This window comes from Bemisia tabaci, chromosome 7, assembly GCF_918797505.1.
Source record: "Bemisia tabaci chromosome 7, PGI_BMITA_v3".
In the NCBI taxonomy this organism is placed as follows: Eukaryota; Metazoa; Arthropoda; class Insecta; order Hemiptera; family Aleyrodidae; genus Bemisia; species Bemisia tabaci.
Window position 1 is genome coordinate 4609249 of NC_092799.1, and position 14228 is coordinate 4623476.

The 14228-nt window shown below is 35.1% G+C and overlaps 2 protein-coding genes across 2 annotated transcripts; one reads left to right on the forward strand and one right to left on the reverse strand.

Annotated features, from left to right (window-relative positions):
* Positions 1–190: 190 nt before the first annotated feature.
* On the forward strand, positions 191–8191 carry Elp3 (elongator complex protein 3). Its single transcript, XM_019049350.2, has 10 exons — positions 191–399; positions 1518–1762; positions 2882–3085; positions 3595–3749; positions 4670–4958; positions 5411–5628; positions 6137–6269; positions 6730–6857; positions 7595–7776; positions 8018–8191. Exons 1-10 carry the CDS (start codon positions 378–380, stop codon positions 8092–8094), a joined length of 1653 nt encoding a protein of 550 aa, XP_018904895.1. The 5' UTR covers positions 191–377; the 3' UTR covers positions 8095–8191.
* Positions 8192–8440: 249 nt separating this feature from the next.
* eIF3h (eukaryotic translation initiation factor 3 subunit h) lies at positions 8441–14208 on the reverse strand. Its single transcript, XM_019049351.2, has 6 exons — positions 13959–14208; positions 12846–12993; positions 12234–12398; positions 10285–10534; positions 9648–9783; positions 8441–8847 (listed from the first exon to the last, which is right to left on the reverse strand). The coding sequence occupies exons 1-6, from the start codon at positions 14037–14039 to the stop codon at positions 8632–8634; spliced, it is 996 nt and encodes a 331-aa protein (XP_018904896.1). The 5' UTR covers positions 14040–14208; the 3' UTR covers positions 8441–8631.
* Positions 14209–14228: the final 20 nt, after the last annotated feature.

The window sequence follows — 14228 nt, forward strand, 5'->3', positions numbered from 1 at the left end:
TCGCATAATCTGTCGTATTCACATTAAACCATCTACTTATAAAATTAATTTGATTTAAATTTTCAAAATCATTAAAAAAAAATCATAAAATGCTTAATAGAGTATTATAAGTCCGAAACTATTTTTATGTCTGCTTTAGTGAAAAAGTTTCATCGTTACATCCATGCAAAAACTTCGTGTTTTGATAGTTTGTTTACCTCCTGCTCCTCATCACAACTCGCGCAATTCACGTGTCTTTTCCCACTTCATTCCCAGGTTTGTGCTTGAAATGCTGTGTACCTCTCCGCAAACACCTTTTCGTTTTTTAAACCTTTAAAGGCGTGTAATCAGCAACGCGCTTGGATATTCAACCCTTCAGCACAGGTGTTCCCTGCATCATGGGAAAAGTCAATCGACCAGGTAAGCATGCTTCAATCGCATTTTGACTTTGGGTCCACAACTGCTCTTAAATATATTATCATTCATTTTAAAGCCAGGAGTAAGAACCATAATCGTTTCTTGTGACAACTAATTGACATAATTGATTTCAAACTTCGTGAATAGGAAGCCTTGATAGCACAACACTGAAGGGCCTGTCTCTCAGAGCTCGCATCGCATGCAGTTGCTTACTCTCTGTTTGCAAGAATCTGCACTGGCACCATATGATCGTATGATTGTAATGATCGAGAATTGATCAAGGGCTCCACTGTTGCCATACATGTATGTGAAGATTTACTGCGCTTGATAGCTGTGAAGTAAAAAGAGCTCGAGTTAGATAAGTTTGCTGTTGTTCACCTCTGACTGTCATGCTCTGTAGATCGATCAAAGTATCTGCACACGGATGTAGTGTCACCCCACAGTCAACCCTTGATTGCTATTGAATGGCGCGATACAGTTGCTTGCAAATGGAAAGTAATCAACTGTCAACTTATCGGACACAAGTTGCAACTGCTAAAGTTCGCGTCGATCTCCGTTTAGCTCTGAATTCACACTACTCAACAGGTTAATACATGTAATCAGGTGGCACCACTGGTGAATGGTGACATAAATGATACTTTGACATTTGTCTCAACATACAATACGCGAGCTCTAACTTACTTTCCTGGCGCAAGTTCTAGGCATGAAATCAGTCCTATGAATTAAGTAGAACATAAAAAGCAGAATTTCAATAACTGAGTAGAATCGGATTTTAATTACTTTGTCAACATAAAGCTGTAATGATGCTCACTGGATTTTTGACTCTGTTTGTCAGCTGAGCCCAGTTATTTTGTTCAGATGCTCCACTTTACTCAGGGGTGCAGGCTGTTCTCAGCCTCACTGGTTCCCTCCCTCAGTCTTGCGTTAAAATGCAGCAGAGTTAAGTAATTTTAAAACTCAAATTCTAATTTTTCATTTTTTTCTGGCTTCGATTCCCCTGCAGAATAGTGTGGACCCAGCATTATTCTACTATCCTGTAACACTATTCTAGTCACATTTTTAAAGTTCTTTTTCCACTCTATCATCATCACCGAATGTTGTTGAATTTATTATTGTTTTAGAACTAGCCAAGTTGAGTCATCAACAACGCACAGTTGTCACCATCTCTGAGATAATCCAAGAACTACTAGAGGCCCATCGTGAGGGTAAGGATATCAATCTGAACCGGCTGAAGACCCGTATATCTTCAAAGTATGGCTTACACACATCACCAAGATTGGTTGATATTATTGCAGCAGTGCCTTCGGAGTCCAAAAAAATCTTGTACCCAAAATTGAAAGCTAAACCGATCCGAACAGCCAGTGGGGTAAGTTCAACTCACAAGACTTCTTCTCTATTAAGTAATGCAAAATTGTTGAAAATCATGGGAATAGCGTTGACATTCTTTGTTTAACCAAAGGTGCAGAAAATGCCTTGTTTAGCTACTTGTGGATGAGGTATCTATGTTAAATCTTAGGAAAATCTTAGAAACTGAGGAAAAATTAATTTCTCGCAGAAGTAATCTCTGAAGGAAAGAAATAAAATTTTAAAGACTGTTACCGGAGCCTCAAAAGTATAGGTTTATCTCCTGGAAAAAAAACCAACGGAAATCCAAAGAACTGGTCAGTCCTTGGAACTTTTTGCATTCTACGCTTGACCAAGGTGTATTTTATTTTCATCTTAAAAGTTGGCTTTAAACTTGATGATTTAAATTTGAACTAGAAACAAAACTTTTACCAGAAAAATTCTTGATTTTTAGTTTTCAGCAGCTGGGCAGCAGTTTGTATCATAGACCAAATTTAGGATCTCACCGAAGAAGATGAATTCAACTGAGTTTTTGTAAAATATTGACTGCAAAGAAATGATCAACAGATTTCTGCCTTATACTTCTGTTAGTTATTGCATTTACAAAGTTGGCAGCATCTGATTTTTTTTTTAAAAAAAAAAAAGGTGTATAATACTGCCATGCTAAGGAAGAATGCTGTATGAGCCTTCAGGCGTTGCCAAATTTTCTTTTACATATCACGAATTTTCAGACAAATTTGTAAATATTTTTGATCCAATTCCTTAGATAATTTTGTTTGTAATTTGATCAAAAGTGTGAAAATTTCAAGGAAAAATATTTGTAACTTTCCTTAAAAACGAACATTTTATCGGAGAAAATTTGGCAACTCAGGAATGTACATAAGGCATTTTTCCTTAGCACGACAGAATATTGATTTGTGAAAATTTCTGCAGTGCTAAGAAAAAACATTGTTCAAACATTCGTACATTGCTATTTGATAAATACACATATAAGGTCCTCTGAAATGTCTGAAAATTCGTGTTTTCCTGGACAAAATTTGGCATCAATGAATAGCTCATACAGCGTTTTTCCATAGGACGATAGATTTGCTGATTGTATGACTCTTAATCTTGTTCTGAGGTTATACTTTATGCTTTTCAGATTGCTGTCGTTGCCGTCATGTGTAAACCACATCGTTGCCCTCACATTAATATGACAGGGAACATCTGTGTGTACTGTCCTGGAGGTCCGGATTCAGACTTTGAATACTCTACCCAGTCGTACACGGGCTATGAACCGACTTCCATGAGAGCAATTCGTGCACGTTATGATCCATACTTGCAAACTAGACACCGTGTTGAACAGGTAAATTACCAACTTTCAAACTGCCAAATATTTTCACTTATATTGAAATTCTGATTGTTTTGCTAATTTTATAATAAAATAATCCTCCGCTCTTGCAGATAAGAATTCTGTGCAAAAATGTGCATTATATAATGGTAAATAGATCATTTCCAATCCTCAAACAAGCATCTATTTCGAAATTGCCATCATGTCATAAAACACAGCCTTCTCAAAGTGTCCTTATTTAAAATAATAATTTAAACAGGAACATTTGCAGAGCAAAATACTGGATAAGTTTGTACATTTGATGAATTCTCTCTTTCAAAACACTGTAAACTCTAGAACTCTAGGTCAAAAACATACAAAACCTCGTAAATTACATACCTTAATATAACTATTTGCCGAGGTATTTGATAACATGCCTGATTTGGCCATTTTCCTGCAATATATAAGTACGTATAAATCTAGGACACATCTCTCATTTTGTAATTTTTTTGTTATATATTATTTATCTCCATTTGTATTTTCAGCTGCAACAGCTAGGTCACAGTGTGGATAAAGTCGAATTTATTGTGATGGGAGGTACTTTCATGAGTTTGCCTGAAGATTACCGAGACTACTTCATTCGAAACCTTCATGACGCCCTATCTGGTCACAGCAGCAGCAACGTAGACGAGGCTGTGAAGTAATTACTTCAAATTATTTAATTTTTCTCCTCTCCAGAAACCTCAAATAGATTACGATTTGATGCACAAATTGTTTCAACAGAGTGTTGGTGATTTTGCCAAGTGTCAAAATTCAGAATAATATAGGGGAAAAAACTTAGGAAAATAGTCATGAAAACATTTGTCTCCAGAAACCTTTCTCTTTTATTTGGCTCTCAAAAAATGCTAGTACATGTGCAGCATAGACGCATTATCATAATATATGCCTTTCAACGTTGATTTGCTCACCATTTGTCTATTTAGGAGATATTGTCGAAGATATTTTTATTTTAGCCTTTAAATTGGTTTCGAATTTTAAAAATTTCAACTAACTTATTTCTCCAGCCTCAGAAAATTTATCTCTGAATATTTAAAAAAAAGTTCATATATGTATCCAGAAATCTGCCAACAGCCTTAATTATCTTTCGGAACAATATTTTTAATTTTATATAATCATTAACTGGATTATGATTTAGATATTTTCAACTAAATAATCTTTCAATCTAATAATCTTTGGCATGATCATCAACTAGATAAATGATGACTGGATAAACTATGACAAGATGGATGAACTGAAACAGTTAACTTCAACACAAATACCTATTAACCATAACTTAAACCAACCTTAACTTAACCTTAACTGACTTGTACCATAAGGAAAATGTGTGTTTATTTGTACCAATTTTTACTAAATAAAATAAAAGATAGATATTCAGTGACGGGACAGTCACGGACTGGAAAATCATTGTTGACTATAAAATTGTTGACCTGGACGATGCTTGATTGCACTCGTTGACTAAGTGATTCTTGACCCAAGTAATTTTTGTCCCAGTGGTTTTCTCTAGATAATCACAAGACCGCTACAATCAGATTTGTTATCATTAATTAATTAATTCTGCAGATACTCTGAGAGGAGCAAAGTCAAGTGCATTGGAATCACAATAGAAACGAGGCCCGATTACTGCCTGAAGCGGCATCTTTCAGACATGTTGCGGTATGGCTGCACTAGACTTGAAATTGGAGTTCAATCTGTCTTTGAAGACATTGCAAGAGACACAAACAGAGGCCACACTGTGAAAGCTGTCTGTGAAAGTTTCAATCTTGCCAAAGATGCTGGTTTTAAAGTGGTTGCTCATATGATGCCTGACCTGCCAAACATGGGTGAAGAACGTGATATTGAGCAATTTATTGTAAGTTTTTAATTGTTGTTCAGGGGCCTTCTTTATCTATCTTAAATCTTTGTTTACTTGTAAAAGGCTCTAAGCCATATAAACTAATCTGAAAATGATTTTAATACCTAATCAGTAAAAGGTATCAGGTTTATCTGATTATCAGTTGAAGGTATATTATGATATCATTTTTAGCCTGATAGTGCTGCTCATAGTTAGGTATCTATAAAATTTTAGAAAGTTGCATCTAGAATTTCCCTTGATAATGAAGTATTAGGATGAATTTTAATAGTGTTTTTATTTTGTTCTATTTGTGTGCATGAAACGCAAAATGCAATGTTAGTCTGAATCACCTTCACCACATGTAATCTGTTGTCTCAGTATTACAACAAGATTGCCTGAGTCTCCATATTTTTGTAATTCTTCGATGATTTATCCTCTGAAATTGTGTAATTTTCTTTGTTTTCTTCAAGGAATTTTTCGAGAACCCAGCATTTCGTGCTGACGGTTTGAAAATATATCCCACCCTTGTCATTCGAGGTACAGGCTTGTATGAACTCTGGAAAACGGGGAGGTACAAGAGCTATCCTCCCAATACTCTTGTCGATTTAATAGCACGAATATTAGCGTTGGTCCCTCCATGGACAAGAGTGTACAGAGTTCAAAGAGATATTCCCATGCCTTTAGTAAGGTAAGTCTGCTTCTCAAGTGTTGCCTGTTTCAAATATAAACGTTGATTTTTAAGAATAAATTTTCTCGTAAGAAAGAGAGAAATTCATACAAAAATTACTGCTGTGACACTCGTTCTGTAATATCATTCTAAACTTTTTTTGTCAAGGGGTATGGTACTCTCACCTATTTTTAGAAGTGTTTTGCTAGTGGAAAAATCAACCTCAGCTTGCAGAATAATTTATCAACATCATGTGCCCAAAGAATTAACTGTTGATAACTTAAACTATTATGAAGTGCTAAAAACTTTCGAAAGACACATCTGCTTGAAGCGACATTACTATAAAAACTTGCATCAAGATAGTGCTTTAGCACAATTGGAAAACTTCACCTCAGTGGAGAAGGACGTAATTATTTTTCTTATTTTTCTTTGAATACTCTGCTTTTTTCAATTCCATATCATTTTTTGTTTACTATTGAATTGCAATTTTTATTTAACTGTCAACCCTCGGTCTGATCTTGGTTTCCAGTTCTGGAGTTGAACATGGTAATTTACGTGAATTAGCATTGGCAAGAATGAACGATTTAGGAATCACTTGCAGAGACGTCCGAACACGAGAAGTAGGCATTCAAGAAATTCACCACAAAGTGAAACCTTATGAGGTATGCCTTTAACAATAATTGTGATTTTTCCTTCTTCACTCTAGTAATATTGATGTTAACTTATATTTTTATCGAATTCGTTTTTGGACTCAGTATCCTATAAACAGATAAATTCTTATTTATAACTTACTGACTCTTCTTTTTTAACTTCTCTTAGTTTAATTCTACATGTGTCATCTATCTGTTTTGCGAGGTTTCTCTGAAAAGTTCTGCTTTCTCTAAGAATTCTGGTCAAATTCTATCGCCAAACTATTTTGGATTGTTGAAGTATGGCATTAATTATTGAAAACCAATTAGTTAGAAGAATCAAGTATATTTACTGCAAAAAGAGAGAAAAAAAAAGAAGAAAAAAAGCTGAGGTATAAATTTACCCTCCAGCTCTACTCTTCCCATTTAAAACCTGTGGGCTTTGATAAATTATGTATTTCTCATTGTTTTTTTTTCTTTCTTTTTTTTTTAGGTTGAAATCATCCGAAGAGACTATGTTGCAAATGGAGGATGGGAAACATTTTTGTCGTATGAGGATCCGGAACAAGATATTCTTGTCGGTTTACTTCGTTTGAGGAAATGTTCTCAAGACACATTTAGGTACAATAGTCTGTAGAATGCTTTTTTTTGGTACTTTTCCACTTCCAAACAATCATTTTTACAGGCAGTTAAACTTGCACTGAAAAACATCACATGATTGTTTTCAGATTATCTGTAATGGAAAACAAACTGTCCATGCGATTTCTTCTTTGTGTTTTTCCAATTTAGAATGTAAATAATCATAAATGATGCAGCTCCGTAACTAATTTTTCTTCACTCTGTGTAATAGAATGAAAATCAGAAAACTCCCAGAACTGGTCAACCGTCTCACAAAATTGTTTTGGTTTATGATCTTGAGGAATATTTCTTTCTCAGTTCTACGCTCAGCAAAAAATTCAATATTCCAACCAAGCTCTAATGACTGAAAGATTTGCTCAACAAGATCACTTACTTTTTATTTTCATTCGTTTGAAAAAAAGAAGGAAAACTATAGAGAGTAATTTTTCTCTGGGAGAAGGATAATAAGCTCATATTTTTTTTGAGCCCTATTTAATGAGAGAAAGCTTTATTAATCTAAAACTTTTGTAAATTTCTCTCCAGTCAAAATAAATTATACAGCATTTTTTCCACTGCTTTGTATTTTATACTGTGCAACCTAGCAGTCAATGGCATTTTTCAGCTGCAATTAGTTACACACTTCAGTCTCAAATAGGTTATCAAATCTTTTATGGTAAATTTTGTATTCATCAGTACTACTAATTAGCAGTTGTAACTCAGATGTGTATTGATGTTGGCAGGCCCGAGCTAAAAGGAAGCGTTTCGATAGTGCGCGAACTTCACGTGTATGGTAGTGTGGTACCTGTCAAAGCACGAGACCCAACCAAATTTCAGCATCAAGGTTTTGGAATGTTGTTGATGGAAGAAGCAGAGAGGATAGCAAGGGAAGAGCATGGCTCAACGAAGATTGCTGTTATTTCAGGTAAGAAGAGACTATTTCAGGATTTCTTTATGATAAACAGAGAGAGGTTGGCGAGTTATATGAAACATTTTGAAGGAAACATTTACAACATGTCATTTCTTTACTCTATGTTTCTTTGTGGCAAATTTTTTTTCCTTAAAGAAAATACCTTTCTTTCTGTAATCTCTTTCCTTCTGTTCGCTTTGTGTTTTACTTAAAACAGGTGAGAGTCTTCATTGACTTATTTTTCTTTCTTTTGCAGGCGTGGGCACAAGGAATTATTATCGAAAAATGGGCTATGAACTTGATGGACCATACGTATCAAAAAGTTTGGTTTGAACAGCATGAACTTCCTCAAAAGGAGGAGTGAAATACATTTTGTGATTTGAGTATGCATCTGTTATATTTTTATATGTTAAATAAAAAATTAAGACTAGCTTTTGAGTTTATCATTGGTTTTTTTTCCAAAGAAGGGACCTACAAATATTAGGTATTATGAATGAAGAATTGAAGAAGTTTAATAATGTTTGTTTGATTGAAAAACTTGAAAACTATTGAAACAATTTCATTCCTTACAGAAATAAAGCCTAAAGTTGCCGCAGTGTATCTTGACTTCTGCAGTCAGGACTTTCAGAGCCTGCTGTACCTTTAGCAAAAGTGAATAAGGTGATAAATAACTAAAAAGTTATGTATCAAAACTGATTTAAATTTAATACAAAAAACACTTTTTACAAAAGCAACGCTTAAATAAATACCAGTACATGATTTCTTGGATCCCATGGTGTAGGGGGAAGTAAGCAAAATGACATTAATCGATTACTAGATGTTCAAAAACGTGGCCTTCGGTTTTGACAGTAAAATAATGGTCTTGTCTGTTTATGTTTTCTTTGTGTGCAAAGCCTCCATTAAATACAGTTTCGCCAATGATTGCATAGAGAACTCGGTGAGGTTCTTAGAGTACGCTTCGACCTTGCCTGCCAAAGTCATTGGTAAAAGTCTGGGTGGAGTAGGTAAAGGTTTGAATAGTTTGTTGAGATCTTCTTCAGGAAGCGGTGGTTCACCCTTCGCAGCTCGGACAGCATTTTCTGCAGTCTACAAGAACAGCAAAGCAAACAGCAATGTAAATTCAAATAAGCTTCCGCATGCAAAACTGGTAATTGGTCAAAAAAACAAATTTTACTGCAAACTTGAAAATCTTTCGGCAAAAAATGTTTAATACTTTTGTTCACTACAAACTTGTGTGTGCAAACAGCTTTAAGTTAGATTTTCTTTTGGAGTTGAGTTGGTTTTCAGAGAATTTTTGTTAACATTTTGTACCCTAAACTATGACAAGCAGTGACAAGAAATTTTAGTAAAGTTTCTTTCACATGCAGTTTCAGGAAAAAACCAAATAGTTCAAAAAATCATTTATAAGGGATGAAAAGCTGATCGAAAGGCCAACAGTAGAGTTGACATGGCAAGACGATGCCTGAAGCTTGGTTCAGCAAATTCATAAATGCCATTTACGCTGCCTTGCTACATAATTAAAGCTTCATAAATGGGGCTTTTTGCAATTTAGAGTTAAAAAAAATCTGAAAAATTCGTAAAAGCTTGGTTCACTCCGTACTTATAGGAAATTAATTTTTAAAAAAAAGGGTGCCAGCAACCTATTCCACTGTACTTTCTTATGATATGATAGAAAGTTTCCAGATATGTCTTGGAAAAGACTATACTTCTTTTCTCATGGGCATAACTTTTTACACTGTAGAATTGACTTGCAGCAAACATCATTCAGACTTTTAAATAAATTTTTCTGACTATTTAATTTTTATCTAGAAGAAGTAAGCTATGCCTGCACCCGCTCAAAGTCCGGTTTCTGATACTTAAAATTGAAAAAAAGGTCCTGCACTCACCACTTTCTGAAGATATTTGTTCTTCTCTTGCATTTGCCGGGCGACTGCTTGTTGATGTCTGTTGAACTTCATTGTTTCTTGGTTCAAGTCATCCACACAATCCATTAGACTACGTAGCTGATTCTCTACAACATTGCTGTAAAAATAACAATCACTGATCAGTTTTTAAATAATCAACAGAGAAAAAGTTGCTTCTAGTTTTCCAGATCTGATTATTTCGCTATCAGTCTTTCTGGTGTATTTCTACTGATTGTACAGATGCAGAGAACAGTCCTAAAAGACTGTCCCCAGAAAACAATGCAAACCAAACAATCGAACTTGATAAATTAAAATATGCTGTTGAGCCAGATCAAGAGAGATCGTACCTGGGTCCATTCACTTACTCAAAAACAGCTCTTTCGTTGAGGGAAAAATCTCTAATCTCAACTGATCATGAGCAATTAACAGGTTACAATTTTCAAGGGTCGTTCAAAATGAGAGTGAATTTTGAATCATGCATTTTGAGTTGATGTGCATTGTGTTAGAGATTTTAAGAGCAATGAAAGACAAATAGAAAAAAAGGCAGTGGTCATAAAAATTGATCCAGGCGTTTAACTCAGTTCAACTGATTACAAGGACCAGGAAAATGTACACTTACGCAGTTCCTAGATCAAGAAACTTGTGTCCTTCTTGGGGAGGAATTAAGACACCAAGGTCAGATAGAAGTATGTTTGTAAGGGTGGAATTTCGTATCCTGAGGGGGATTTCAACAAGAAGGTTCTCGTAACCAACTTTGTGGGTTTTGATGGCTTCTGTAGTGAATTCTCCTTGCTTGTATAATTCAATTGCTTGCGGAGTCATTCGGTAAGCTTTCAGACTCAAAAACCCTCTATCGGTTTTTGCATTATCTGGAAACAAGAAGGGAGTAAGATTACTGAATGATACTCATAAGGCATTGAAATACGTACACTAGATGGATCCATATCATGGATCACCATTTTTTACTATCTGAGAGAAAAAGACCACCCTAGAATAAGAATCTCACAAGATTGAAGCTGTTACGTACAGAAATCAATTGCTGTATGATGAGCCACTTTTTCTGTAGCAAAATCCTAATTTCATTTCTTCAAATTCTACGATCTTTCTGTTGCTAGTGATTTTTAAGACTCATGCAAAGAAACTAATACTGTTTTTTGGCTGAAACTTCAGTTTCCCATAATTTTTGACCTCATTGATGCTTGCAATACTCGCGTGCTAATTTTGCACGATTGAATCCCAATATGAATCACTTTAACCACTTATCATAGTATCAGCTTCTACTAAATCGGATGGTTTTCTGATCGAACAGTAACATTTACCAAAGCCAGATTCACACTGTCATCAAATATCCTCACGTTCACTTATCTTGAGATAACTGAATACAGAATGATGGAATCTCACAAGTTCTACTGCTTATGCCACACAAAAAAAATCCTGATGTTAAACTATGAGTCAATCAGTCAAACATTTTAAAAACTATGGATCAATTTGCTAATCTTATAATCAAATGTTGGCAATTTATCATTCTACTTAAGAAATAAATTGATTATGATAAGTAGTTACGCACAAAAGAGCACAAACACACACTCAAGAAATTCAGCTAAATTAGTTACTACAATTTGCAAAAGAAAAATGTCCCAACCAAATAATTTTAAATGTTTTTACGTTGTTTTGCTGCATTATTTTTATTTCTGACCAAAACTTGAAATGAGTTTGGTGATGATTAAATCAGTAACACAGTCTCAAAGAGCATACTGCTCGAGGACTAGTGAGGGAGTAAAGATAAATTCAAATTCATTCCTTTTTTCAATTCGTAATTGTGTCAGAGTAAATAAAAGGCTTCAAATTCATACATTCACTTTGTACTACTTGGGAGGATACAATGGACAGCTTTGGATTAAGCGTGACATTATTATACATTGCCTAATTTCCTCTCATTAATTCTTTTCCGACAAAGAGCGACGTTGTGACATGATAATTTTCAGGTTAATTCTTCATAATCTGGGAAAAATTTATGGCAAACTTCAAAGAGAATAGTATGACAATCAGCTATCAGTTAAAAGAATAAAATTAAATTTGAAAGAAAACTAGGCAAAGTGTAATGAAGTTAAAAGGTTTCTTAATAAAATCATCTAAATAATGGGCTTACAATTATTTCCTTCTATTTGTAATAACTAGTCAAAGCAAAATCACAAGTCGCATTATAAAGTACTATCCAAAGAGAGAATCTGTGTCTACCTCCAATTTTGTGTTTCAGAGAAAGAAGAGAAAAAGTATGCATTTAAAAAAGAAACTATTGCACATCCATTACACTAACTGAACTGGCGAGTAAACAACCGAAAGAGATTGATATCATAATTTCTTTCAAATAGCACTAATTTTATCCACTTATCAAAAAGACTGGCACCCCTGTGACTACACTTCCAAAAAGTGAACCTTTCTGAAATGACACCGACTTGTTTGCTTTAGATAAGATTATGCAAGGTCAATGTGCTTGCTTGCATATTAATAAAGAAATAAGCAAACGTTAAAATATTTGTGGTTCCATTTATTGAAAAGAACACTCACCATAGATTAGGACGACGGACTCTTCGATGGAAGTCTGGTAGTGGAACTGGGATTCCAGGAGTGACAGACTCAAGAAACTCCCGATTTCTGAACTTTGATACCATCCAACGTGGTAGTGATCTACATTCACCAATTTCAAGTTCCGCATCATATCCAACTGGTACTCTAGTTGATCAAACAGTGAAGACAGTGATTTCATATTAGTGACAAAGTAGAACTTCTTCTTAAAAGTGCTAGTTCAAGTGAATATTTTGTTTACACAATCGACAAAGACGGTCCGTTACTACTTGGAAATATCAGTGCAGGTGAGTATGTGGAACGCAATCATTATTATCAAATCTTGAACACAGTTTCAGCAAAAGAGGATTAGACATCTTCGATGGAATCCGTAGTCAGCTGCCGTAGTGTTTGCGACATTTATTATAACATTTAATGATAGATGCGGAGCGGACAACAATTGAAAGGCATTTTCTTATTTTGGTATAGTGATAAAGTTAAGTAGGACATGAAGAGCTATTTGATAATAATCAGTATCGGACCGCTAAAAATAAAAATCTGTTGAGGAGTAATAGTAAAACAGAGCCGCTGTAAGCAATGGATAAGTGACCATACCTTCATCATCGTCGTAGTTCTTTGGGAAGGCAAAGCAGTTAGTGATTTCTAATGCATTGTCAACAACCATTCCGAGCAAAGCTCCTTGGGCAACTTCAATTGTGCCATCACCCTCTTCATGGCAGTGCTTGATGATTCTCATCAGAGCCTAGCAGAATAATTACAGAAATATATTAAAATTCACGCATTCAACAATCAATTTTCTCAGTCAGTTGATAGAGAAATTTACGGTATCTGTCAAAGTTAACATTTCGCTTGGCTTTAAGAGTCAGCAATAACAATGATGAGCAATTGAAACTAATCCTCCCTCTAAATCTCTGCTCTTTTCATAACCAAGTTTCATGGGCTGGTGTTGAATGATCGTAGAAATCCAGGCTCAAAAGCTGTCAATACTATGATCTTTCACCAAAGTTATGCTTTGTACTCTAAACTCAAGAGAAACTCAGCACTAGATTGGTTGATTTAACTGAATACGTTATTAGGAGCATTTGATTTAAGGTTGAATGCATGTTTGCGATTCAAATTGAGAGGTGCACGCAAAAAACCTTCATTGAACACTGTTGCGACACCGGTATTCACCTGAAACCAGGTTCTATACCTACAATCCACATTATGAGACATATCATTTGTCACAATGTGCATAGAAAATGACATATGAAGGCAAAACCTTGATTGAAATACGAATTAAAGAATTGGCACCTTCTGAACGGCACTTTGGTACGGACTCACACCATAGGTTCTGCTTAAAATCAGGGTTTGTGCGAAAGCACTTTGTTTGGATCCGAATGAGACCAAAATTGAGAAAGAATGGATGCAAAGCCAAGTCTTCCACGATGCGTCATGAGTCTGCATTTCCCAAGTCATATCAAGAGATGCACTTTGAAAGGGCTCATACAATGTAGCTACTGTTAAGTATTGTGTCTCAGCCGAAATACTGGGTTTCCATCAGGTCACTTGGGGCTTACGTTCCACTGTAACCAATTGGGAATTGGCTTAGAGTAATTAAAAGAGTAAAGTGGAGCCCAAACTAAAAGCGGAAACGTAGAAATGAGAGGGAAACAATCTTAGAAAAGTACCAAAATGAGTAGGACTGATAATACGAGGTGCTCTTACCAATCCTTCGATCTGCACATAATGAATTTTCAGATTTCTGGGATGTTCAAAATCGTCGTAACCGTAGCTTTTACTCATCATTGATAACTAATCAACACTATGAATTTAATTAAGTTGATAAAATTTCGTTAAAAACTGAAAATAACAAAATATGCTCGGAAATAAGCACGTTGGCGTTGATTTTTTGAGCCTAACCTAAAAATTAAACAAGTTCCGAAAAGATAGGCTACCCGCAAAACATTGATGCCACATGGAGAAAAGTTGCCAGTT

What these genes read in the sequence shown, in the direction of transcription:
- Elp3 (XM_019049350.2), top strand. Translation starts at nt 378, where the DNA reads ATGGGAAAAGTCAATCGACCAG. An exon ending in GTGATATTGAGCAATTTATT is followed by an intron (nt 4,959 to 5,410) that starts GTAAGTTTTTAA and finishes GTTTTCTTCAAG; the next exon opens with GAATTTTTCGAGAACCCAGC. An exon ending in TGTTCTCAAGACACATTTAG is followed by an intron (nt 6,858 to 7,594) that starts GTACAATAGTCT and finishes TGATGTTGGCAG; the next exon opens with GCCCGAGCTAAAAGGAAGCG.
- eIF3h (XM_019049351.2), bottom strand. Translation starts at nt 14,039, where the DNA reads ATGATGAGTAAAAGCTACGGTTACGACGATTTTGAACATCCCAGAAAT. An exon ending in ATGTGCAGATCGAAGGATTG is followed by an intron (nt 12,994 to 13,958) that starts GTAAGAGCACCT and finishes TTATTCTGCTAG; the next exon opens with GCTCTGATGAGAATCATCAA. An exon ending in ACAAATATCTTCAGAAAGTG is followed by an intron (nt 8,848 to 9,647) that starts GTGAGTGCAGGA and finishes CTGTTCTTGTAG; the next exon opens with ACTGCAGAAAATGCTGTCCG.